The 27,166-nt window shown below is 40.7% G+C and overlaps 1 protein-coding gene across 1 annotated transcript in view; it reads right to left on the reverse strand.

Moving 5' to 3' along the window:
• The window catches only part of MYO1D (myosin ID), a 361,825-nt gene that overhangs the window by 82,080 nt on the left and 252,579 nt on the right, over positions 1-27,166 (reverse strand). Inside the window, exons 14-18 of the mRNA XM_053699796.1 lie at positions 24,912-25,044; positions 24,057-24,223; positions 14,942-15,149; positions 14,617-14,840; positions 13,724-13,868 (exon numbers count right to left, since the gene is read on the reverse strand). Coding sequence (XP_053555771.1) covers positions 13,724-13,868; positions 14,617-14,840; positions 14,942-15,149; positions 24,057-24,223; positions 24,912-25,044 — 877 coding nt within the window. The remainder of the gene's footprint in view (positions 1-13,723; positions 13,869-14,616; positions 14,841-14,941; positions 15,150-24,056; positions 24,224-24,911; positions 25,045-27,166) is intronic.

Consider the following 27,166-nt stretch of genomic DNA (forward strand, 5'->3'; position numbering starts at 1 on the left):
AGAACTAAATTTAGACTCCATGGTGGAGCAATAGGTTTAAACACAGGCTTAATTCTAACTAAAGCCTGACAAAAAGGCCGAACGTCTGGAACATCTGTCAGACGCTTGTGCAACAAAATAGACAGAGCAGATATCTGTCCCTTTAGGGAACTAGCTGATAATCCTTTCTCCAATCCCTCTTGGAGAAAAGACAAAATCCTAAGAATCCTGATTTAACTCCAGGAGAAGCCTTTGGATTCGCACCAAAAAAGATATTTACGCCATATCTTATGATAAATTTTCTTGGTAACAGGCTTTCGAGCCTGAATCAAGGTATTTATGACTGACTCAGAGAAACCCCGCTTTGATAGAATCAAGCGTTCAATCTCCAAGCAGTCAGTTGCAGAGAAATTAGATTTGGATGCTTGAATGGACCTTGAATCAGAAGGTCCTGTCTCAATGGCAGAGACCATGGTGGAAGGGATGACATGTCCACCAGGTCTGCATACCAAGTCCTGCGTGGCCATGCAGGCGCTATCAAAATCACTGATGCTCTCTCCTGTTTGATTCTGGCAATCAGACGTGGAAGGAGAGGGAAAGGTAGAAACACATAAGCCAGGTTGAACGACCAGGGTACTGCTAGAGCATCTATCAGTACAGCCTGAGGATCCCTTGACCTGGAGCCGTAACGAGGAAGTTTGGCGTTCTGACGAGACGCCATCAGATCCAACTCTGGTGTGCCCCATAGCCGAACCAGCTGAGCAAACACCTCCGGATAGAGTTCCCACTCCCCCGGATGAAAAGTCTGACGACTTAGAAAATCTGCCTCCCAGTTCTCTACACCTGGGATATAGATTGCTGACAGATGGCAAGAGTGAGCCTCTGCCCATTGGATTATCCTTGAGATCTCTATCATCGCTAAGGAACTCTTTGTTCTGCCCTGATGATTGATATAAGCCACAGTCGTGATGTTGTCCGACTGAAACCTGATGAATCTGGCCGAAGCCAGCTCAGGCCATGCCTGGAGAGCATTGAATATCGCTCTTAATTCCAGAATATTTATCGGTAGGAGAGCCTCCTCCCGAGTCCACAAACCCTGAGCTTTCAGGGAATTCCAGACTGCACCCCAGCCCAGAAGACTGGGGTCTGTCGTCACTATAACCCATTCTGGCCTGCGGAAACACATTCCCTGGGACAGATGATCCTGTGACAACCACCAAAGAAGAGAGTCTCTGGTCTCTTGATCCAGATTTATCTGAGGAGATAAATCCACATAATCCCCATTCCACTGATTGAGCATGCATAGTTGCAGTGGTCTGAGATGCAAGCGAGCAAACAGAACTATGTCCATTGCCGCTACCATTAGTCCGATTACCTCCATACACTGAGCCACTGACGGCCGAGGAATGGAATGAAGAGCTCGGCAGGTGGACAAAATCTTTGATTTCCTGACCTCTGTCAGAAATATTTTCATGTCCATCGAGTCTATCAGAGTCCCTAGAAATGAAACTCTTGTGAGGGGGGAAAGAGAAGAGAACTCTTTTTTTACGTTCACTTTCCGCCGGTGAGACCTTAGAAAGGTCAACACTAAGTCCGTGTGAGACTTGGCTAGTTGGAAGGACGACGCTTGAATTAGAATTTCGTCTAGATAAGGTGCCACTGCTATGCCCCGTGGCCTTAGAACCGCCAGAAGGGAACCTAGCACCTTCGTGAAGATTTGCAGCGCCGTGGCCAACCCGAAAGGAAGAGCCACAAACTGATAATGCTTGTCCAGAAAGGCGAACCTGAGGAACTGGTGATGATCTTTGTGGATAGGAATGTGCAGATACGCATCCTTTAAGTCCACGGTGGTCATATATTGACCCTCCTGGATCAATGGTAAAATAGTCCGAATGGTCTCCATCTTGAAAGATGGAACTCTTAGGAATTGGTTTAGGATCTTGAGATCCAGAATTGGTCTGAAGGTTCCCTCCTTTTTGATAACTATAAACAGATTGGAGTAGAATCCCTGCCCCTGTTCTGCTTTTGGAACTGGGCAGATCACTCCCATGGTAAAAAGGTCTTCTACACAGTGTAAGAACGCCTCTCTTTTTGTTGGGTTTACAGACAATTGAGAAATATGGAACCTCCCCCTTGGAGGGGAATCCTTGAAATCTAGAAGGTATTCCTGGGTTACAATTTCTACTGCCCAGGAATCCTGAACGTCTCTTGCCCAGGCCTGAGCAAAGATAGAGAGTCTGCCCCTACTAGATCCGGTCCCGGATCGGGGGCTACCCCTTCATGCTGACTTAGTGGCAGCAGCAGGCTTTTTGGCCTGTTTACCCTTGTTCCAAGCCTGATTAGGTCTCCAGGTTGGCTTGGATTGAGCAAAGTTCCCCTCTTGCTTTGCAGCAGGGGAAGAGGTAGAGGGACCACTCTTGAAGTTTCGAAAGGAACGAAAATTATTTTGTTTGGTCCTTGTCTTATTTGACTTATCCTGAGGGAGGGTATGACCCTTCCCTCCAGTAATGTCTGAAATGATCTCTTTCAATGCAGGCCCGAATAGGGTCTTACCTTTGAAAGGGATGGACAAAAGCTTAGATTTAGATGACACATCAGCTGACCAGGACTTAAGCCATAACGCTCTACGCGCTAAAATGGCAAAACCTGAATTCTTAGCCGCTAATTTAGCAAGATGAAAAGCAGCGTCTGTAATAAAAGAATTAGCCAACTTAAGAGCCTTAATTCTGTCCAAAATATCATCTAGTGGGGTCTCCATCTGAAGAGCCTCTTCTAGAGCCTCAAACCAAAAGGCAGCTGCAGTGGTTACAGGAACAATGCATGCTATAGGTTGAAGAAGAAAACCTTGCTGAACAAAAATTTTCTTTAGGAGACCCTCTAATTTTTTATCCATAGGATAAATGAAAGCACAACTGTCTTCAATAGATATAGTTGTACGCTTAGCCAGGGTAGAAATTGCTCCCTCCACCTTAGGGACCGTCTGCCATGAGTCCTTTATGGTGTCAGAAATGGGAAACATTTTCTTAAAAACAGGAGGGGGAGAGAACGGAATACCTGGTTTATCCCACTCCTTAGTAACAATGTCCGAAATCCTCTTAGGAACCGGAAACACAGTGTAAACAGGAACCTCTAAATATTTGTCCATTTTACACAATTTCTCTGGAACTACAATAGGGTCACAATCATCCAGAGTAGCTAAAACCTCCCTGAGCAATAAGCGGAGGTGCTCTAGCTTAAATTTAAATGTCGTCATATCTGAATCTGTCTGAGAGAACATCTTTCCTGAATCAGAAATCTCTCCCTCAGACAGCAAATCCCTCATCCCTACTTCAGAACATTGTTAGGGAATATCGGATATGGCTACTAAAGCGTCAGAAGGCTCAGCATTTGTTCTTAACCCAGAGCTACTGCGCTTCCCTTGCAACCCAGGCAGCTTAGATAAGACCTCTGTGAGGGTAGTATTCATAACTGAGACTTGGCGTCGCTTGTGCGGGCGTTACTGGTTGTGACACTTGGGGAGAACTAGATGGCAAAACCTGATTTCCTTCTGTCTGAGAATCATCTAATGCCAAACTTTTATAAGTCAAAATATGCTGTTTGCAATTTATAGACATATCAGTACAAGTGGGATACATTCTAAGAGGGGGTTCCACAATGGCTTCTAAACAAATTGAACAATGAGTTTCCTCAGTGTCAGACATGTTTAACGTTTCCTCAGTGTCAGACATGTTTAACAGACTAGTAATAAAGCAAGCAAGCTTGGAAAACACTTTATTTAATGAAAAAAACACAATTTGCAAAAACGGTACTGTGCCTTTAAGAGAAAAAAAAGGCATACATGAACTGCAAAAATGCTTAAAATTGCTTAAATTTTTCTGAAATTTTAACAGTGTACCCACTAAGTTTTAGAAGGATTGCACCACAAGTTAATAAGCAATAAACCCCCAAATGACAAAACCGGATTGATAATGGTCTAAAACCGGTTAAAAACCCCTATAGTACCTTGCCACAGCTCTGCTGTGGCCCTACCTGCCCTTAGGAAGCGATAATATGGGGTTTAAAGCTTCAATTAGTCCCTCAGAAGACTCTCAGGACCTCAGGAGAAGTTGCTTGCTGCTTGTAAATGTAGGCCCCGCCCACCTCACTTGATGTTGCTGGGGCCTACACAAAACTAACAAAGCCTGCCTGAAAGCCATGGCGGTTATAAACAACCCCAAAGAACCCTCAAGCAAATGTCCCATAAAACAGAGAACCTTACTCCCAGACACAAAAACGTTTGTCCCAAATTCACATAACAAACTGAGTGTCCACAAAAAATTAACCCTTTATGCAAGCTAGTAAAAACCTCTTATAACACTAGGATTACTGCTTACCCTTCCCCTAATGGGGACACTGTCAGCCTTTCTGAGTTAACCCAGTCTCTGCAGAAAATATGGCTGAACATACCTCATTGCTGTATAGCAAGAAACCGTTCCTCACACTGAAGTTTTCCTGTACTCCTCAGCTTCTGTGGGAACAGCAGTGGACCTTAGTTACAAATGCTAAGATCATCATCCTCGAGGCAGAAATCTTCATCTATGTCCTGCCTGAGAGTAAATAGTACAACACCGGTACCATTTAAAAATAACAAACACTTGATTGAAGATAAAATAAAACTAACAGTTTAACACCTCTTCTCTTTACTCTTCCTGCTTAGAGCCAGCAAAGAGAATGACTGGGGGTGGAGTTAAGGGGCAGCTATATAGACAGCTCTGCTGTGGTACTCTCTTTGCTACTTCCTGTCAGGAAGGACAATATCCCACAAGTTAGGATGAATCCGTGGACTCGGTACATCATGCAAAAGAAACATAAATTATGCTTACCTGATAATTTCATTTCCCTCGAGGGGAGAAGAGTCAACGGCATCATTCAGTATTATTGGGAATTAAGAACCAGGCCACCAGGAGGAGGCAAGACACCCCAGCCAAAGGCTTAAATACCTCCCCCACTTCCTCATAGCCCCAGCCGTGGACTCTCCTCCCCTCGATGGAAATTATCAGGTAAGCATAATTTATGCTTTCCATCTAAAGGGGAGGAGAGTCCACGGCTTTATTCATTACCATTAGGAACAAATACCCAAGCTCTAGAGAACACTGAATGAAACCGGGAGGGTAAAAGGCGGACCCTAATCTGAGGGCACCACAGCCTACAAAACCTTTCTCCCAAAAACAGCTTCCGCAGAAGCAAAAACGTCAAATTTATAAAACTTTGTAAAAGTGTGTAAGGAGGACTAGGTAGCCGCCTTACAAATCTGCTCCATAGAGCCTCATTCTTGAAGGCCCAAGACGAAGCCACAGCTTTAGTTGAATGAGCCGTGATCCTCTGAGGAGGCTTATGTCCAGCTGTCTCATAGGCCAAGCGAATCAAGCTCCTCAACCAAAAAGACAAAGAAGTAGCAGAGATCCTTTGCGCTTCCCAGAATACACCACAAAAAGAGATGTAGACTGTCTGAACTCCTTTGTAGCCTGAAGATAAAACTTCAAAGAACGAACCACATTCAGGTTATGAAGTAACCTCTCCTTAGAAGAAGAAGGGTTAGGACACAAAGAAGGAACAACTATTTCCTGATTGATGTTACGGTGAGACACCACCTTGGGGAGAAACCCCAACCCAGTGTGAAGAACAGCCTTATCCGCAATGAAACACCAGATAATAGCTAGTTCAGATACTCTGCGTGCTGATGCAATAGCCAACAGGAAGAGAATCTTCCAGGACAGAATCTTAATGTCTAAGGAATGCATAGGTTCAAAGGGAACCCTCTGCAAAACCCTAAGGACTAAGTTTAAGCTCCAAGGCGGAGCCGACTGTCTAAAGACAGGCCTGATCCTAGACAGAGCCTGAACAAAAGATTAGATGTCAGGGAGCTCACCGAGTCTCCTATGCAACAAAACTGATAATGCCGAAATCTGTCTCTTTAAGGAACTAGCTGCAAAACCATCTTGGAGAAAGGATAGAATCCTGGATACCTTCACCTTATGCCAAGGATATCCATGCTTCTCACACCAGGACAAGTAAGTCCTCCACACCTTATGGTAGATGCGACGAGTAACTGGCTTCCTTGCATGAATTAGCGTATCAATCACACTTTCATAAAAGTATCTCTTGGCTAAGACTAGGCGTTCAATCTCCACGCAGGCTGCCTCAGAGAATCTAGATTTCAATGTTGAAAGGGGGCCTGTTCCAACAGGTCCCCACGAAAGGGTAACCTCCAAGGCGGAGAGGATGACATTCCCACCAGATCCGGAAATCACATCCTCCACGGCCACGAAGGAGCAATCAGTATGGCCGAGGCCCGCTCCTGGTTGATGCGTGCCACTATACAAGGTAGAAATGGTAACGGTGGAAAAATGTAAGCTAGGCTGAATCCCACTAAGGCATCTATCAGCTCTGCCTGGGGATCCCTGGACCTCGACCCGTATTGAGGTAGCTTGTAATTGAGTCTGGACACCTTGAGATCTATCTGCGGCGTACACTATCTGAGACAAATCTTTGCAAACACTTCGGGGTGAAGAGACCATTCCCCCCGGATGGAAGGATTGCCTGCTGAGAAAGTCCAAATAGGGCTCCTGGTACCCCCCTGATGGTTGATGTAAGCCACTGAAGTAATGTTGTCAGTCTGGAATCTGATGAAACTGACCAATCCCAGAGGAGGCCATGCCTTCAGAGCATTGCAAATTACTCGTAGTTCCAAGATGTTGATCGGAAGGAGAGACTCCTCCCTGGGCCACTTTCCTTGTGCCATCTTGTCACCCCAAACAGCTCACCATCCCGTCAGACTGGCGTCTGTGGTCACAATCTCCCAGGACGTTCTCAAGAAGGATGTACCCATGGACAATTGCTCCGGATGAATCCAACAAGAGAGGTAGTTCCGAGTCTGAGCATCCATGGATATCAGCTGTGATAGATCTGAATGATCGCCATTACACTGTCTCAACATGCACAATTGAAGAGGTCTGAGATGGAACCTGGCAAATGGGATGACATCTATCCTTCAAACCATGAGACCTATCACCTCCATACACTGAGCCACCGATGGGCTTGTGGAGGACTGAAGGGCAAGACAGGTGGACGCAAGCTTCCTGCGTCACTGATCTGTGAGAAAACATAATTTATGCTTACCTGATAAATTTATTTCTCTTGTGGTGTATCCAGTCCACGGATCATCCATTACTTGTGGGATATTCTCCTTCCCAACAGGAAGTTGCAAGAGGATCACCCACAGCAGAGCTGCTATATAGCTCCTCCCCTAACTGCCATATCCAGTCATTCGACCGAAGACAAGCAGAGAAAGGAGAAACCATAGGGTGCAGTGGTGACTGAAGTTTAAAATTAAAAAATACCTGCCTTAAAATGACAGGGCGGGCCGTGGACTGGATACACCACAAGAGAAATAAATTTATCAGGTAAGCATAAATTATGTTTTCTCTTGTAAGGTGTATCCAGTCCACGGATCATCCATTACTTGTGGGATACCAATACCAAAGCTATAGGACACGGATGAAGGGAGGGACAAGGCAGGTACTTAAACAGAAGGTACCACTGCCTGTAAAACCTTTCTCCCAAAAATAGCCTCCGAAGAAGCAAAAGTATCAAATTTATAGAATTTTGAAAAAGTATGAAGCGAAGACCAAGTCGCCGCCTTGCAAATCTGTTCAACAGAAGCCTCATTTTTAAAGGCCCACGTGGAAGCCACAGCTCTAGTAGAATGAGCTGTAATCCTTTCAGGAGGCTGCTGGCCAGCAGTCTCATAAGCTAAGCGGATTATACTTCTTAGCCAAAACGAAAGAGAGGTTGTCGAAGCCCTTTGGCCTCTCCTCTGTCCAGAGTAGACAATAAACAAAGCAGATGTTTGACGAAAATCCTTAGTAGCTTGTAAATAATACTTTAAAGCACGAACCACGTCAAGATTGTGTAATAGACGTTCCTTCTTTGAAGAAGGATTAGGACACAGTGATGGAACAACAATCTCCTGATTGATATTCTTATTAGATACCACCTTAGGTAAAAACCCAGGTTTTGGTACGCAGAACTACCTTATCTGCATGGAAGATCAGATAAGGAGAATCACATTGTAAGGCAGATAACTCGGAAACTCTACGAGCCGAGGAAATAGCTACCAAAAAAAGAACTTTCCAAGATAAAAGTTTGATATCTATGGAATGAAGAGGTTCAAACGGAACCCCCTGAAGAACTTTAAGAACCAAATTTAAGCTCCAAGGTGGAGCAACAGGTTTAAACACAGGCTTGATTCTAACTAAAGCCTGACAAAATGCCTGAACGTCTGGAACATCCGCCAGACGCTTGTGCAAAAGAATAGACGGCGTAGAAATCTGACCCTTTAAGGAACTAGCTGACAATCCTTTCTCCAATCCTTCTTGGAGAAAAGATAATATCCTGGGAATCCTGACCTTACTCCATGAGTAGTCCTTGGATTAACACCAATAAAGATATTTACGCCATATCTTATGATAGATTTTCCTGGTGACAGGCTTTCGTGCCTGAATTAAGGTATCAATGACTGATTCGGAGAAACCACGCTTTGATAAAATCAAGCGTTCAATCTCCAGGCAGTCAGCCTCAGAGAAATTAGATTTGGATGGTTGAAAGGACCTTGAAGTAGAAGGTCCTGTCTCAGCGGCAGAGTCCATGGTGGAAAGGATGACATGTCCACCAGATCTGCATACCAAGTCCTGCGTGGCCACGCAGGCGCTATCAAAATCACTGATGCTCTCTCCTGCTTGATTTTGGCAATCAGACGAGGGAGCAGAGGAAACGGTGGAAACACATAAACCAGGTTGAAGGACCAAGGTGCTGCTGGTGCATCTATCAGCGTTGCCTTGGGGTCCCTGGACCTGTAACAAGGAAGCTTGGCGTTCTGGCGAGACGCCATGAGATCCAGTTCTGGTTTGCCCCAACGATGAATCAATTGTGCAAACACCTCCGGATGGAGTTCCCACTCCCCCGGATGAAAAGTCTGTCGACTTAGAAAATCCGCCTCCCAGTTCTCTACACCTGGGATATGGATAGCTGATAGGTGGCAAGAGTGAATCTCTGCCCAGCGAATTATCTTTGAGACTTCTAACATCGCTAGGGAACTCCTTGTTCCCCCTTGATGGTTGATGTAAGCCACAGTCGTGATGTTGTCCGACTGAAATCTGATGAACCTCATTGTCGCTAGCTGAGGCCAAGCCTGAAGAGCATTGAATATCGCTCTTAGTTCCAGAATGTCCACAATCTCTGAGCCTTCAGGGAGTTCCAGACTGCCCCCCAGCCTAGAAGGCTGGCATCTGTCGTTACAATTGTCCAATCTAGCCTGCGAAAGGTCATTCCCTTGGACAATGGACCCGAGATAGCAACCAGAGAAGAGAATCCCTGGTCTCTTGATCCAGATTTAGTAGAGGGGACAAATCTGTGTAATCCCCATTCCACTGACTGAGCATGCATAGTTGCAGCGGTCTGAGATGTAGACGTGCAAACGGCACTATGTCCATTGCCGCTACCATTAAGCCGATTACTTCCATACACTGAGCCACCGAAGGGCGAGAAGTGGAATAAAGAACACAGCAGGAATTTAGAAGTTTTGATAACCTGGACTCTGTCAGGTAAATCCTCATTTCTACAGAATCTATTAAAGTTCCCAGAAAAGAGACTCTTGTGAGAGGGGATAGAGAACTCTTTTCCTCGTTCACCTTCCACCCATGCGACCTCAGAAATGCCAGAACTATGTCCGTATGAGACTTGGCAATTTGGAAATTTGATGCCTGTATCAGAATGTCGTCTAAATAAGGGGCCACTGCTATGCCTCGCGGTCTTAGGACCGCCAGAAGTGACCCCAGAACCTTTGTAAAGAATCTTGGAGCTGTAGCTAACCCAAAGGGAAGAGCTACAAACTGGTAATGCCAGTTAAAGAAGGCAAACCTGAGAAACCGATGATGATCTTTGTGTATCGGAATGTGAAGATAAGCATACTTTAAATCCACTGTAGTCATGTATTGACCCTCTTGGATCATAGGTAGGATGGTACGAATAGTTTCCATCTTGAATGATGGAACTCTGAGGAATTTGTTTAAAATCTTGAGATCTAAAATTGGTCTGAAGGTTCCCTCTTTTTTGGGAACCACAAACAGATTTGAGTAAAATCCCTGTCCTTGTTCCTCCTGTGGAACTGGATGGATCACTCCCATAACTAGGAGGTCTTGAACACAGTGTAAGAATGCCTTTCTCTTTATCTGGTTTGCAGATAATTGTGAAAGGTGAAATCTCCCTTTTGGAGGAGAAGCTTTGAAGTCCAGAAGATATCCCTGGGATACAATTTCCAATGCCCAGGGATCCTGGACATCTCTTGCCCAAGCCTGGGCGAAGAGCGAAAGTCTGCCCCCTACTAGATCCGTTACCGGATAGGGGGCTGATACTTCATGCTGTCTTAGGGGCAGCAGCAGGCTTTTTGGCCTGCTTACCTTTGTTCCAGGTCTGGTTAGGCCTCCAGACCGACTTGGACTGAGCAAAAGTTCCCTCTTGTTTTGCATTAGAGGAAGTTGATGCCGTACTCGCCTTGAAGGTTCGAAAGGCACGAAAATTAGTCTGTTTGGCCCTTGATTTGGACCTATCCTGTGGAAGGGCATGACCTTTTCCTCCAGTGATATCAGAAAGGATCTCCTTCAAACCAGGCCTGAATAGGGTTTGCCCCTTGAAGGGAATCTTAAGTAGCTTAGACTTTGAAGTAACGTCAGCTGACTATGATTTAAGCCATAGCGCCCTGCGCGCTTGAATAGTAAAAACAGAATTTTTAGCCGTTAGTGTAGTCAAATGAACAATGGCATCAGAAACAAAAGAATTGGCTAGCTTAAGTGCTCTAAGCTCGTCAAGTATGTCATCCAATGGGGTCTCTACCTGTAAAGCCTCTTCCAGAGACTCAAACCAGAAAGCCGCAGCAACAGTGGCTGGGGCAATGCATGCAAGGGGCTGTAGAATAAAACCTTGTTGAATAAACATTTTCTTAAGGTAACCCTCTAACTTTTTATCCATTGGATCTGAGAAAGCACAACTGTCCTCGACAGGGATAGTAGTACACTTAGCTAGGGTAGAAACTGCTCCCTCCACCTTAGGGACTGTCTGGCATAAGTCCCGTGTGGTGGCATCTATTGGAAACATTTTCTTAAAAATAGGAGGGGGAGAGAACGGCAAACATTTCTATCCCATTCCTTAGTAATAATTTCTGTAAACCTTTTAGGTATTGGAAAAACATCAGTGCACACCGGCACTGCATAGTATTTGTCCAATCTACACAATTTTTCTGGGACTGCAATTGTATCACAGTCATTCAGAGCAGCTAAAACCTCCCTGAGCAACACGCAGAGGTGTTCAAGCTTAAATTTAAATGTAGACATATCAGAAATAGGTTGAATCTTTTTCCCTGAGTCAGAAACATCACCCACAGAAAGAAGCTCTCCTTCCTCAGCTTCTGTATATTGTGAGGGAGTATCAGACATAGCTCTTAAAGCGGCAGTATGCTCTGTATTTCTTCTAACTCCAGAGCTGTCTCGCTTTCCTCTAAACCCAGGTAGTCTAGATAATAACGCTGACAGGGTATTATCCATGACCGCCGCGATGTCTTGTAAAGTAAACGCTATGGGCGCACTAGACGTACTTGGCGCCATTAGAGCGTGAGTCCCTTGAGCGGGAGTCAAAGGGTCTGACACGTGGGGCGAGTTAGTCTGCATAACTTCCCCCTCGTCAGATTCCTCTGGTGATAAAATTTTTTTAAAGACAGAATATGATCTTTATTACTTAAAGTGAAATCAGTACATTTGGTACACATTCTAAGAGGGGGTTCCACCATGGCTTCTAAACATAATGAACAAGGAGTTTCCTCTATGTCAGACATGTTTAAACAGACTAGCAATGAGACCAGCAAGCTTGGAAAACACTTTAAATCAAGTTAACAAGCAAAAAATAAAAACGGTACTGTGCCTTTAAGAGAAACAAATTTTGTCAGCATTTGAAAAACAGTGAAAAAAAGCAGTAAATCAAACGAAATTTTTACAGTGTGTATAATAAGCTAACAGAGCATTGCACCCACTTGCAAATGGATGATTAACCTCTTAGTTAAAAAAACGGATAAAAAACAAACAAACGATATAGACGTTTTTTTAACAGTCACACCAAACTGCCACAACCTTGCTGTGGGCCTACCTTCCCCAACAAACGATTTTGGAAAGCCTAAGAGCCCTTAAGAGAGGTCCTATAGCATTCAGGGGACTCCTGGAGGAAGCTGGATGTCTCAGTCTGCAAAATTTAATGCGCAATAAAGTGCTAAATTAGGCCCCTCCCACTCATATTAAAACAGTGGAAAGCCCCAGGAAACTGTTTCCAGGCAAATTTAAGCCAGCCATGGGGACTCCTGGAGGAAGCTGGATGTCTCAGTGTGCAAAATTTACTGCGCAATAAAGCGCTAAATTAGGCCCCTCCCACTCATATTAAAACAGTGGAAAGCCTCAGGAAACTGTTTCCAGGCAAATTTAAGCCAGCCATGTGGAAAAAAACTAGGCCCCAATAAAGTTTTATCACCAAAGTATACATAAAAACGTTTAAACATGCCAGCAAACGTTTTATATTGTAAATCTATAAGAGTATTACCTCAGAAAGTAAGCATGATACCAGTCGCTATTAAATCAATGTATTCAGGCTTACCTTACATAAATCTGGTATCAGCAGCATTTTCTAGCATTCACATCTTCTAGAAAAAATTTAACTGCACATACCTCATAGCAGGATAACCTGCACGCCATTCCCCCGCTGAAGTTACCTCTCTCTTCAGTCATGTGTGAGAACAGCAATGGATCTTAGTTACAACCTGCTAAGATCATAGAAATCACAGGCAGATTCTTCTTCTATTTTCTGCCTGGGACAAAATAGTACAACTCCGGTACCATTTAAAAACAACAAACTTTTGATTGAAGAAAAAAAACAACTACGTTTCACCACTTCTCTCTTACTACCTCCATGCTTGTTGAGAGTTGCAAGAGAATGACTGGATATGGCAGTTAGGGGAGGAGCTATATAGCAGCTCTGCTGTGGGTGATCCTCTTGCAACTTCCTGTTGGGAAGGAGAATATCCCACAAGTAATGGATGATCCGTGGACTGGATACACCTTACAAGAGAAATATTTTCATGGACATAGAGTCTATTATCATGCCCAGGAACTCCAACCTGTTGCTCGGAACCAGGGAACTCTTTCCTGAGTTGATCTTCCAACCAATCTTCCAATAGTAATGAATGAAGCCGTGTACTCTCCTCCCCTTTAGATGGAAAATGTCATGAAAGAAGGACAGAAATAGCAAAAAAATGAGTGATTTATATTTATTGTAGCGTTTTTTGATTGCAGTATGTACATATTGGGTACTTCTAAAGCGTGGCTACAGAGCTCAGCCACAGTGTCTTAGCATGCTGAGCTATCTGTCAGGAAGGAAAGTTTTTTGTTTGGTTTCATATCCCTTTAAGGAGAAAAACAAAAGTAACATCTATTATGGAGGCTGTCAAAGGAGAGGCTTACTGCCTAAGACTTTGAAAACCCCTGATCTAGACCTACATTAGCAAAGAGCAGTTGTATAACAATAAAATGCTCTAGTAAATTAGATATTCCCTTTAAGCATTAGTTACTGAGCTGTGTGAAGGTTTAACATGGCAGGCAGATTATATACTCACTGAAGTCAGGTAGCTTCCTTCCCAATGTCTCTGGAGGCCCATGTCAGTTCGATGACCTTTCAAATTCTCCAAGGCAGCCACTTTAGCCCTGACCTTTGGTATCTCTGCTGGGGGCAGACTTTTAATGAGATGGAATGCTCTCCACCTGAGGACACAGCAACATAAGTAAGTTGGGTAGAAGAAGAACCTGGTAAACCTTGTAACCTCTTGTATGGTTATATATTGTAGAATGTTGTGCACTTATACATGCTACAGAGCTTCCTGTGCCTCATATATATTGCAAAGCTACTAGCACTGATACACATTACAGAGACTCCTGTACATGATATAACTTGTAATCTCCTGTATGAGATACACACTGTAGTGCCCACTACACTACACTACACCAGAATTTTCTGGGATACTATACTATGTAATGCTTTTTGCACTTAAATGTCAGTGCCACCTTCAGTTCAAATACATAATGCAGAGCTCCCTATAGCTGATGATCACTGGACAGCCTCCTGCAGTGCTTATTGTATGGGATATACCATGTAAAGCCTTTTCTACCTACACCATTCATGTCCTTCTGTGTTGACTAACCTTATTCAGCCTCATGTACTTATACATCCTGCAGGGCATCATGCAGAGCCTACTGCATCATGTACACCCCTGTAGAACCTCTTATACTGAACCATCCTGCAAATAATTAATTATATACAGGTATATTGTGCAGAGCCTACTGTGTCTTATACACCCTGCAAAGCCTTAAGTACCTGATAAATCCAGTAGTGCACCCTGTACCAGATACACCCTGTGTATCACCCTGAAACAATTATACATATTACAGTGTCCTGTATGTGATAAGCCCCATATTCTGATTCTGATAACCAATACTCTGGAGCCACAATTACCTAAGGTGTATATTCTGCAGGGCCTCTTGGAACCGGCGGAGCACTTTAGGTGGTGTTGGCCACTTGACATGTTTCCCATAATCTCGACTGTTTCGTACTCCATTGAACCTGCGGATCACTTCCTGGATGTAAGATTTTACCTTGTATATTCTATAGTGACGCAATATTGTAAGAGCTGCCCGTGTCCTCTTATAACGACGGCGAGCAAGGGTTCCCCTCCAAACCTAAGAGAATGAAGCCATATAACAGATACTGATCATCATCCCTATGTAAGCGGTCCCCTAGTGGAGGATAATTTTGTGTATTTTGGAACACAACGATTTACCTTTTGCAGGAAGAGTATGATTCGGATCAGCATCTCACTGCGTTTCTCCTCTAGTGAGAACAATGTGCGTGGTGTGCGTATAAACACCTTGGTTTTGCCATAGGCCACATCTTGATGAAAGCCAGTCTCCTCCAGGAGCTTCTGCACAGCCACACGATCAGACGGGAACTCATGGTTAGGCCACGTGAGCTGGGAGATCATCTTGTACCTGAGCAAGGGTAAATATGGGATAATGGTAACACATGTAGCACATCCGTGGTAATAATATTTGTACTTAAATCTTACAAATTAGAACGGTAATGTTGTTTATTTATGAGCAATGTCACTGTCCATCAGAAGAGATCATCTACCATTTAATGCGCAACTCAAGTCTACAAACTAGAAATAGCTGTAGTGGAAAAAAGAATGTTACAAGGAAAAATATCAGATTCTAATGATACACTAGTGTACAGCTGAGGGTGGCAGGTGTGTAAAAAACAAGGAGTTGTACTCACATGGTGACCAATTATGTAAATCATGGGAGCATTTTAGTGTTTGATGGGGTATTGTAAAGTGAAGTATGGTTTGGTATGGTATAGTACTTTAAGGTGAGCTATGGTATCACTGGTACGGTTCTGTAAAAAAAATGTTTTTTTTAAAGATATAGTGGGTTATGTATAGTGAGATGCGGCATTGTATAGTAGTGGGTTATGGTACAATCACATACATTGTGGTATGTTATAGTAATTTATTGCTGTGGTATGGTAAAACAAGGCACTGTACAATAATGTCAGATATGGGGTAGTATGAAATAATGTGATTTGGTATAAGGCGGCAAGTACTGTGAAATATAATACTGCATCATATGGTGAGACATGATACAATGAAACATGGTGTGGTATAGTACAGTGAAATAGATACAATGATGTATAGTACATTGAAATAGATACAATGAGGTATAGTACAGTGAAATAGATACAAGGAGGTATAGTACAGTGAAATATGGTGTGGTATAGTACAGTGAAATAGATACAAGGAGGAATAGTACATTGAAATATGGTGAGGTATAGTACAGTGAAATAGATACAATGAGGTATAGTACAGTGAAATATGGTGTGGTATAGTACAGTGAAATAGATACAAGGAGGTATAGTACATTAAATATAGTGAGGTATAGTACAGTGAAATAGATACAATGAGGTATAGTACAGTTAACTAGATACAATGAGGTATAGTACAGTGAAATATGGTGTGGTATAGTACAGTGAAATAGATACAATGAGGTATAGTACAGTGAAATATGGTGAGGTATAGTACAGTGAAATAGATACAATGAGGTATAGTACAGTTAAATAGATACAATGAGGTATAGTGCAGTGAAATAGATACAATGAGGTATAGTACAGAGAAATAGATACAGTGAGATAAAGTACAGTGAAATATGGTGAGGTATAGTACAGTGAAATAGATACAGTGAGGTGTAGTACAGTGAAATATGGTGTGGTATAGTACAGTAAAATATGGTGTGGTATAGTACAGTGAAATAGAAACAGTGAGGTATAGAACAGTAAAATAGATACAACGAGGTATAGTACAGTGAAATATGGTGTGGTATAGTACAGTGAAATAGATACAATGAGGTAAAGTACAGTGAAATATGGTGTGGTATAGTACAGTGAAATATGGTGTGGTATAGTACAGTGAAATAGATACAGTGAGGAATAGTACAGTGAAATAGATACAATGACATATATTACAGTGAAATAGATACAATGAGGTATAGTACAGTGAAATAGATACAATGAGGTATAGAACAGTGAAATATGGTTAGGTATAGTACAGTGTAATAGATACAGTGAGGAATAGAACAGTGAAATAAATACAATGACATATAGTACAGTGAAATAGATACAATGAGATATAGTACAGTGAAATAGATACAATGAGGTATAGTACAGTGAAATAGATACAATGACATATAGTACAGTGAAATAGATACAATGACATATAGTACAGTGAAATAGATACAATGAGGTATAGTACAGTGAAATAAATACAATGAGGTATAGAACAGTGAAATATGATGAAGAATAGTACAGTGACATAGATACAATGACATAAAGTACAGTGAAATAGATAAAATGAGGTATAGTACAGTAAAATATGGTGAGGTATAGTACAGTGAAATAGATACAATGTGGTATAGTACAGTGAAATAGATACAATGAGGTATAGTACAGTGAAACAGATATAATGAGGTATAGTACAGTGAAATATGGTGAGGTACAGTACAGTGAAATAGATACAATGAGGTATAGTAAAGTGAAATATGTTGTGGTATAGTACAGTGAAATAGATACAGTGAGGTATAGTACAGTGAAATAGATACAATGACAAAGTACAGTGAAATATGGTGTGGTATAGTACAGTGAAATAGATACAATGAGGTATAGTACAGTGAAATATGGTGTGGTATATTACAGTGAAATAGATACAATGAGGTATAGTACAGTGAAATAGATACAATGAGGTATAGTACAGTGAAATAGATACAATGAGGTATAGTACAGTGAAATATGGTGTGGTATATTACAGTGAAATAGATACAATGAGGTATAGTACAGTGAAATAGATACAATGAGGTATAGTACAGTGAAATATGTTGTGGAATAGTACAGTGAAATAGATACCAGGTATAGTACAGTGAAATATGGTGAGGTATAGTACAGTGAAATGGATACAGTGAGGTATAGTACAGTGAAATAGATACAATGAGGTATAGTACAGTGAAATAGATACAATGAGGTATAGTACAGTGAAATATGGTGTGGTATAGTACAGTGAAATAGATACAATGAGATATAGTACAGTGAAATAGATACAATGAGGTATAGTACAGTGAAATATGATGTGGTATAGTACAGTGAAATAGACACAATGAGATATAGTACAGTGAAATAGATACAATGAGGTATAGTACAGTGAAATAGATACAATGAGGTATAGTACAGTGAAATAGATACAATGAGATATAGTACAGTGAAATAGATACAATGAGGTATAGTACAGTGAAATAGATACAATGAGATATAGTACAGTGAAATAGATACAATGAGATAAAGTACAGTGAAATAGATACAGTGAGGTATAGTATAGTGAAATAGATACAATGAGGTATAGTACAGTGAAATAGATACAGTGAGGTATAGTACAGTGAAATAGATACAGTGAGATATAGTACAGTGAAATATGTTGTGGTATAGTACAGTGAAATAGATAGAATGAGGTATAGAAAAGAAAATATATACAATGAGGTATAGTACAGTGACATAGATACAATGAGGTATAGTACAGTGACATAGATACAGTGAGGTATAGTACAGTGAAATAGATACAATGACAAAGTACAGTGAAATATGGTGTGGTATAGTACAGTGAAATAGATACAATGAGGTATAGTACAGTGAAATATGGTGTGGTATATTACAGTGAAATAGATACAATGAGGTATAGTACAGTGAAATATGGTGTGGTATATTACAGTGAAATAGATACAATGAGGTATAGTACAGTGAAATAGATACAATGAGGTATAGTACAGTGAAATATGTTGTGGAATAGTACAGTGAAATAGATACGAGGTATAGTACAGTGAAATATGGTGAGGTATAGTACAGTGAAATGGATACAGTGAGGTATAGTACAGTGAAATAGATACAATGAGGTATAGTACAGTGAAATAGATACAATGTGGTATAGTACAGTGAAATAGATACAATGAGGTATAGTACAGTGAAATAGATACAATGAGGTATAGTACAGTGAAATAGATACAATGAGGTATAGTACAGTGAAATAGATACAATGAGGTATAGTACAGTGAAATAGATACAATGCGATATAGTACAGTGAAATAGATACAATGAGATATAGTACAGTGAAATAGATACAATGAGATAAAGTACAGTGAAATAGATACAGTGAGGTATAGTATAGTGAAATAGATACAATGAGGTATAGTACAGTGAAATAGATACAGTGAGGTATAGTACAGTGAAATAGATACAGTGAGATATAGTACAGTGAAATATGTTGTGGTATAGTACAGTGAAATAGATAGAATGAGGTATAGAAAAGAAAATATATACAATGAGGTATAGTACAGTGACATAGATACAATGAGGTATAGTACAGTGACATAGATACAATGAGGTATAGTACAGAGAAATAACAATTTATGTAAGAATTTACTTGATAAATTAATTTCTTTCATATTGGCAAGAGTCTATGAGCTAGTGACATATGGGATATACAATACTACCAGGAGGGGCAAAGTTTCCCAAACCTCAAATGCCTATAAATACACCCCTCACCACACCCACAATTCAGTTTAACGAATAGCCAAGTAGTGGGGTGATAAAGAAAGGAGTAAAAAGCATCAACAAAGGAATTTGGAAATAATTGTGCTTTATACAAAAAATCATAACCACCATAAAAAGGGTGGGACTCATGGACTCTTGCCAATATGAAATAAATGAATTTATCAGGTAAATTCTTACATAAATTATGTTTTCTTTCATGTATTTGGCAAGAGTCCATGAGCTAGGGACGTATGGGATATCAATACCCAAGATGTGGAAATCCACGCAAGAGTCACTAGAAAGGGAGGGATAAAATAAAAAAACAGCCATTTTCCGCCAAAAAAATAATCCACAACCCAAATTATAAATTTATTCTTTTAATAACAAGAAAAACTTAAAACATCAGCAGAAGAATCAAACTGAAACAGCTGCCTGAAGAACTTTTCTACCAAAAACTGCTTCTGAAGAAGCAAATACATCAAAACGGTAGAATTTAGTAAATGTATGCAAAGAGGACCAAGTTGCCGCTTTGCAAATCTGATCAACTGAAGCTTCATTCTTAAAAGCCCACGAAGTGGAGACTGATCTCGTAGAATGAGCTGTAATTCTTTGAGGCGGGGTCTGACCCGACTCCAAATAAGCTTGATGAATCAAAAGCTTTAACCAAGAAGCCAAGGAAATAGCAGAAGCCTTCTGACATTTCCTAGGACCAGAAAATATAACAAATAGATTAGAAGTCTTCCTGAAATCTTTAGTAGCTTCAACATAATATTTCAAAGCTCTCACAAATCCAAAGAATGTAAGGATTTTTCCAAAGAATTCTTAGGATTAGGACACAAGGAAGGGACAACAATTTCTCTACTAATGTTATTAGAATTCATTTAAAATTTAAATGAAGTCCGCAAAACCGCCTTATCCTGATGAAAAATCAGAAAAGGAGATTCACAAGAAAGAGCAGATAGCTCAGAAACTCTTCTAGCAGAAGAGATAGCCAAAAGGAACAACACTTTCCAAGAAAGAACTTTAATGTCCAAAGAATGCATAGGCTTAAATGGAGGAGCCTGTAATGCCTTCAAAACAAATTAAGACTCCAAGGAGGATAAATTGATTTAATGAAAGGCTTAATACGAACTAAAGCCTGTACAAAACAGTGAATATCAGGAAGTTTAGCAATCTTTCTGTGAAATAAAACAGAAAGAGCAGAGATTTGTCCCTTCAAGGAACTTGCAGACAAACCCTTATCCAAACCATCCTGAAGAAACTGTAAAATTCTAGGAATTCTAAAAGAATGCCAAGAGAATTTATGAGAACACCATGAAATGTAAGTCTTCCAAACTTGATAATAAATCTTTCTAGAGACAGATTTACGAGCTTGCAACATGGTATTAATCACTGAGTCAGAGAAACCTCTATGACTTAGCACTAAGCGTTCAATTTCCATACCTTCAAATTTAATGATTAGAGATCCTGATGGAAAAACGGACCTTGAGACAGTAGGTCCGGCCTTAACGGAAGTGGCCAAGGTTGGCAACTGGACATCCGAACAAGATCCACATACCAAAACCTGTGTGGCCATGCTGGAGCCACCAGCAACACAAACGATTGTTCCATGATGATTTTGGAGATCACTCTTGGAAGAAGAACTAGAGGCGGGAAAATGTAAGCAGGATGATAACACCAAGGAAGTGTCAGCACATCCACTGCTTCCGCCTGAACATCCCTGGACCTGGACAGGTATCTGGGAAGTTTCTTGTTTAGATAAGAGGCCACCAGATCTATCTCTGGAAGACTCCACATCTGAACAATCTGAGAAAACACATCTGGATGGAGGGACCACTCCCCTGGATGTAAAGTCTGACGGCTGAGATAATCCGCCTCCCAATTGTCTACACCTGGGATATGCACCGCAGAGATTAGACAGGAGCTGGATTCCGCCCAAGCAAGTATCCAAGATACTTCTTTCATAGCTTGGGGACTGTGAGTCCCACCCTGATGATTGACATATGCCACAGTTGTGATATTGTCTGTCTGAAAGCAAATGAACGTTTCTCTCTTCAACAGAGGCCAAAACTGAAGAGCTCTGAGAATTTCACAGAGTTCTAAAATATTGATTGGTAATCTCGCCTCTTGAGATTTCCAAACCCCTTGCGCTGTTAGAGATCCCCAAACAGCTCCCCAACCTGAAAGACTTGCATATGTAGTGATCACAGTCCAGGTTGGCCGAACAAAGGAAGCCCCTTGAACTAAACGCTGGTGATTTAACCACCACGTCAGAGAGTGTCGAACATTGGGATTTAAGGATATTAATTGTGATATCTTTGTATAATCCCTGCATCACTGATTCAGCATACAAAGCTGGAGAGGTCTCTTGTGAACACGAGCAAAAGGAATCGAGTCCGATGCTGCAGTCATGAGGCCTAAAACTTCCATGCACATAGCCACTGAAGGGAATGACTGAGACTGAAGGTGCCGACAGGCTGCAACCAATTTCAAACGTCTCTCGTCTGTTAGAGACAGAGTCATAGACACTGAATCTATCTGGAAACCTAAAAAGGTAACCCCTTGTCTGAGGAATCAAGAAACTTTTTGGTAAATTGATCCTCCAACCATGTTTTTGAAGAAACAACACTAGTTGATTCGTGTGAGATTCTGCAGAACGTAAAGACTGAGCTAGTACCAAGATATCGTCCAAATAAGGAAACACTGCAATACCCTGCTCTCTGATTACAGAGAGTAGGGCACCTAGAACCTTTGAAAAGATTCTTGGAGCTGTTTCTAGGCCAAATGGAAGAGCAATAAATTGATAATGCTTGTCTAGAAAAGAGAATCTCAGGAACTGATAATGTTCTGGATCAATCGGAATATGAAGGTATGCATTCTGCAAGTCTATTGTGGACATATAATGTCCTCGCTGAACAAAAGGTCCTTATAGTCACCATCTTGAAAGTTGGTAATCTTACATAACGATTCAAAATTTTCAGATCCAGAACTGGTCTGAATGAATTTTCCTTCTTTGGGACAATGAATAGATTTGAATAAAACCCCATACCTTGCTCCTGAAAAGGAACCGGCATGATTACCCCTGAAGACTCCAGGTCTGAAACACACTTCAGGAAAGCCTGAACTTTTACTGGATTTGCTGGGATGCGTGAGAGAAAAAAATCTTCTCACAGGAGGTCTTACTCTGAATCCTATTCGATACCCTTGAGAGACAATGCTCTGAATCCATTGATTTTGAACAGAATTTATCCAAATATCCTTGAAAAACCTTAATCTGCCCCCTACCAGCTGAGCTGGAATGAGGGCTGCACCTTCATGCGGACTTAGGGGCTGACTTTAGTTTCTTAAATGGCTTGGATTTATTCCAATTTGAGGAAGGCTTCCAATTGGAAACAGATTCCTTGGGGGAAGGATTAGATTTTTGTTCCTTATTTTGATGAAATGAACGAAAACGGTTAGAAGCCTTAGATTTACCCTTAGGTTTTTTTTATCCTGAGGCAGAAAAACTCCCTTTCCCCCAGTAACAGTTGAAATAATAGAATCCAACTGAGAACCAAATAAATTATTACCTTGGAAAGAGAGAGATAGTAATCTAGACTTAGATGTCATATCAGCATTCCAAGATTTAAGCCACAAAGCTCTTCTAGCTAAAATAGCTAAAGACATGGATCTAACACCAATTTTGATAATATCAAAAAACATAATTTATGTAAGAACTTACCTGATAAATTCATTTCTTTCATATTAGCAAGAGTCCATGAGCTAGTGACGTATGGGATATACATTCCTACCAGGAGAGGCAAAGTTTCCCAAACCTCAAAATGCCTATAAATACACCCCTCACCACACCCACAAATCAGTTTAACGAATAGCCAAGAAGTGGGGTGATAAGAAAAAAAGTGCGAAAGCATAAAAAATAAGGAATTGGAATAGTTGTGCTTTATACAAAAAAATCATAATCACCACAAAAAAGGGTGGGTCTCATGGACTCTTGCTAATATGAAAGAAATGAATTTATCGGGTAAGTTCTTACATAAATTATGTTTTTTTTTTCATGTAATTAGCAAGAGTCCATGAGCTAGTGACGTATGGGATAATAAATACCCAAGATGTGGAACTTCCACGCAAGAGTCACTAGAGAGGGAGGGATAGGTATATCATGTACATTAGAAGTTGACGGAACTGCAACTGCCAATGTACTATTACTGATGGACACATTATCTGCATGTAAAAGTTTATCATGACAACTATTACAAATGACATTCGGAGATATAATTTCCACAATCTTACAACAAATGCACTTAGCTTTGGTAGAACCGATGTCAGGCAGCAAAGTTCCAACAGATACTTTTGAGGCAGGATCAGATTGAGACATCTTGCAAAATGTAAAAGAAAAAACAACATATAAAGCAAAATTATCAATTTCCTTATATGACAGTTTCAGTAATGGGAAAAAATGCAAATAGCATAGCCCTCTGACATAGAGAAAGGCAAGAGGCAAACAGCAATGGGGTATTAAATTAATGAAATATTTGGCGACAAGTATGATGCACAATGTAACTGAAAATTTTTTGGTGCCAACAATATCCGGAAATGACACACTTGCGCCACTAACGAAGCAACCATGTGCAAGGCTTCTGCGTCAACTACAACGCCGGAAATGACGAACTTGCGTCAACGGACGTATTTTTCGCGCCAAAAAATTATTGCGCCAAAAATGACGCAATAAAGTCTAGCATTTATTTTCTTGTGCAGACTGAACATGATATTCTCACCTGTGAAGGAACCTCTCATACACCTGGCGATAAGCAAATCCAGCTCTCCGCACACGCACATTCTCCAGCAGCCCCAGATACTCCACTTGGTGGCGGCAGCGCTCAGGGTCAAACAAGGAGGGAGACTTTTTGTCATTTGGTTTGATGCAGCGAACATAGTATGGCTCCTATAAACAGTGTATGGGGAGACAAAAATGGCATTACTGAGATATTGTGGTGATAGGTTTGTAAACTATTTGTATTATTATGGCTGATCAGTCAAAGTGATGAGGTTTAGTAACTCAGTGTGTGTGCATAAACTAGATAATGAACAGGAAAAGGCAAGAATCATTAGTGAAGTCTTTAACAAAGATGTTAGATGGTCATAAATATTTGATCTCAAAACACCAAAGATCTCCGCCAGATTACCAATTAATACAACATAGAATATATTTTGAGAGAATAGTCCTTATTGACTAAGACAATCACAATATACCTCCAAACATAGATGGTTATTCAAAAGCCCAGTTGCCAAGCAAATGCTGACCAGTGTAACTGCTGATGGTATATGAGTATTATATAGGGATTGACTGGTGACATAAATGTTATAGAGCATGTGATCAAAAATCACAGGGCTATTTTCTTCTAAGATCTGTCCCTGGTCCTAGACATATTGACAGCCATTCCCCTTAGAGATGTTTCAAAATAAATGGTCATATGCACTAGTATAAAATACTAAAAAGCAGTGCATTAATATTAGTATATGCAAAACGTGGTATGACCAAAGTGCCCAGACTTTGTTACTTATTATTGAGCTGAATTTAGCTATTTGTGCCTAATGTCTATCGAGTAATTATTTAAAGGTAGAAAATTTACCTTGGATGCCAAGTTGTCCACAAGAGCAATCATGGAGTTTTTGAATAGGGTGGCAGCTGTAAGGGGACGTTTGGTGACCTCTGTGATGCTTAGCTTGCCCTCAGGCCACATGGTTTTCAGTACTGGATTAGAGCTGGTAAAAGACAAAGACAGATAAATAGAATGAAGACAAAACAGAGAGTAAGACATATGTAAGGATTCAGTTTAGGATCACTAGCATTATAAGCTAGCAGTTCTCAGACCTAACTGAAGCAGTGCTCAATGAATGCAAAAAGAAAAGAGTCTTCTAAAGAAAGCATCAATGTGGAAATCTGCATATTGACCTATTGAAAATCCATTGTGTCCCATTTCAAATGACAAATCCGGTCTGCTTTGTATTCTTTTCAATATTTAGGATTTAGTGCATGCTCAGTTCACATGACACAAAGAAAGACAGATATGATTTAGAGAGAGACGAAGGAGTGACCAGGTTAAAAACCAATATAACGTAGTTTAGGTGTGATAAATAGAATAGAATATAGAATGGAGTATAATACAGGAATAGATACAATTAGAGTGACAGAGACACAAGAAGAGGCAGACTGAATGAAAAATAGAGTAAGACTGGGCAGTGAGACATCATAAATGTAAAGTAAGGGATAGAACAAAAACAGTAAGATGGGCAGAGACAGAGTAAAAAAAATAACACATGAAAAAAGGATACAGAGTCAAATTACAGAAAATTAACAAGGGATGAAGAGACAACCTGGATAAAAAGACCAGACAGAAGACAGAGTAAATGGATAGACAGATAGAACACATGAGGGAAGCATAATGCTGGTGGGGTAAGAGATAGAGGAGAACAGAAAACAGTATTGTGTGATACTAGGAGACCGAGCATAAAACACAGAATGGGACCATATTACGGACCTAATGGAACAAGAGAATGAAGGAAAGTGAGGCAGGAGGAGGGTACGGTATATGCTGGAAAACTGAAACAAGGACAGACAGTATGAAACATACGGTAAATCTATACAGTGAGGTGAGATGGGAGAAACATTATAAAACAGGGAGACATAGAGGAAACATGATAGAAACAATGAGAGCGAGAAGTAGGTGAAACAGAGGTTGTGTGGGAATGAAGGAGACAAACAGACTTGCAAAGTGAGAGAGAGGCTAAAAAAAACATGATAAAAAAGGTAAAGAGAGGCAACATAAAAGGGAGACAGCTTTAAAGAGTGGGACAAGATGGGACAGGCATCATGAGACAAGGAAAAAAATAAATAAGAGATGGGTGAAATATCAGTAAGGTCAGCAATAACTGCCAATCTACCAAAAGTATACTGAGGATTTTCTTATTAAAAAAACCCTAATTTATACTGAGCTGTTTATCATAAAACCTGATCTATACTGAGCCATTTCTCATAAAACCTCATCTATAATGAGCCGCTTCTCATAAAACCTCATCTATAATGAGCCGCTTCTCATAAAACCTCATCTATACTGAGCCATTTCTCATAAAACCTCATCTATAATGAGCCGCTTCTCATAAAACCTCATCTATAATGAGCCGCTTCTCATAAAAACTCATCTATAATGAGCCGCTTCTCATAAAAACTCATCTGTAATGAGCCGCTTCTCATAAAAACTCATCTATAATGAGCTGCTTCTCATAAAAACTCATCAATGCAGAGTTGTTTTTCATAAACACACTGAGCAGTTTTTTCAAAACGCCTCATCCATACTGAGGCTGTTTCTCATAAAACCTCATCTATACTAAGCTTTTTCTCATAAAACTTTATTTATACTGAGCTGTCTCCCATACACCTCCTCTATACTGACCTGTTTCTCATAAACAAGGGTAGCTCCTCTTGTTAAAAATCCCAAAATTTTATTTGAACAGGATCAGACACAGAACACCACAACGTTTCGGGGTCAGTACCCCTTAGTCATGTGATAACAAACATAGGCTGGGCCAGGTAATTGCTGGGCCAGGTAATTGCTTCATCATATTAACTCTTTCAATTCTTTATATAGGCTGGGCCAGGTAATTGCTTCATCATATTAACTCTTTCAATTCTTTATAATGACAATGGCCCATTAATATTGCTGCTATATTGACCCCTACTGGTCAAGGGTGGCGTGACATGCAAAATAAAAACAAACTTGAAATATAAGGAGGCCTCAAGAAAATATTTACATGTTTACATTATCCAATTAGGATGATATACAGACATAAAAGGAATTGCATCATGTTGAAAAATGCATGTTTACAT

This window comes from Bombina bombina, chromosome 1, assembly GCF_027579735.1.
Source record: "Bombina bombina isolate aBomBom1 chromosome 1, aBomBom1.pri, whole genome shotgun sequence".
In the NCBI taxonomy this organism is placed as follows: Eukaryota; Metazoa; Chordata; class Amphibia; order Anura; family Bombinatoridae; genus Bombina; species Bombina bombina.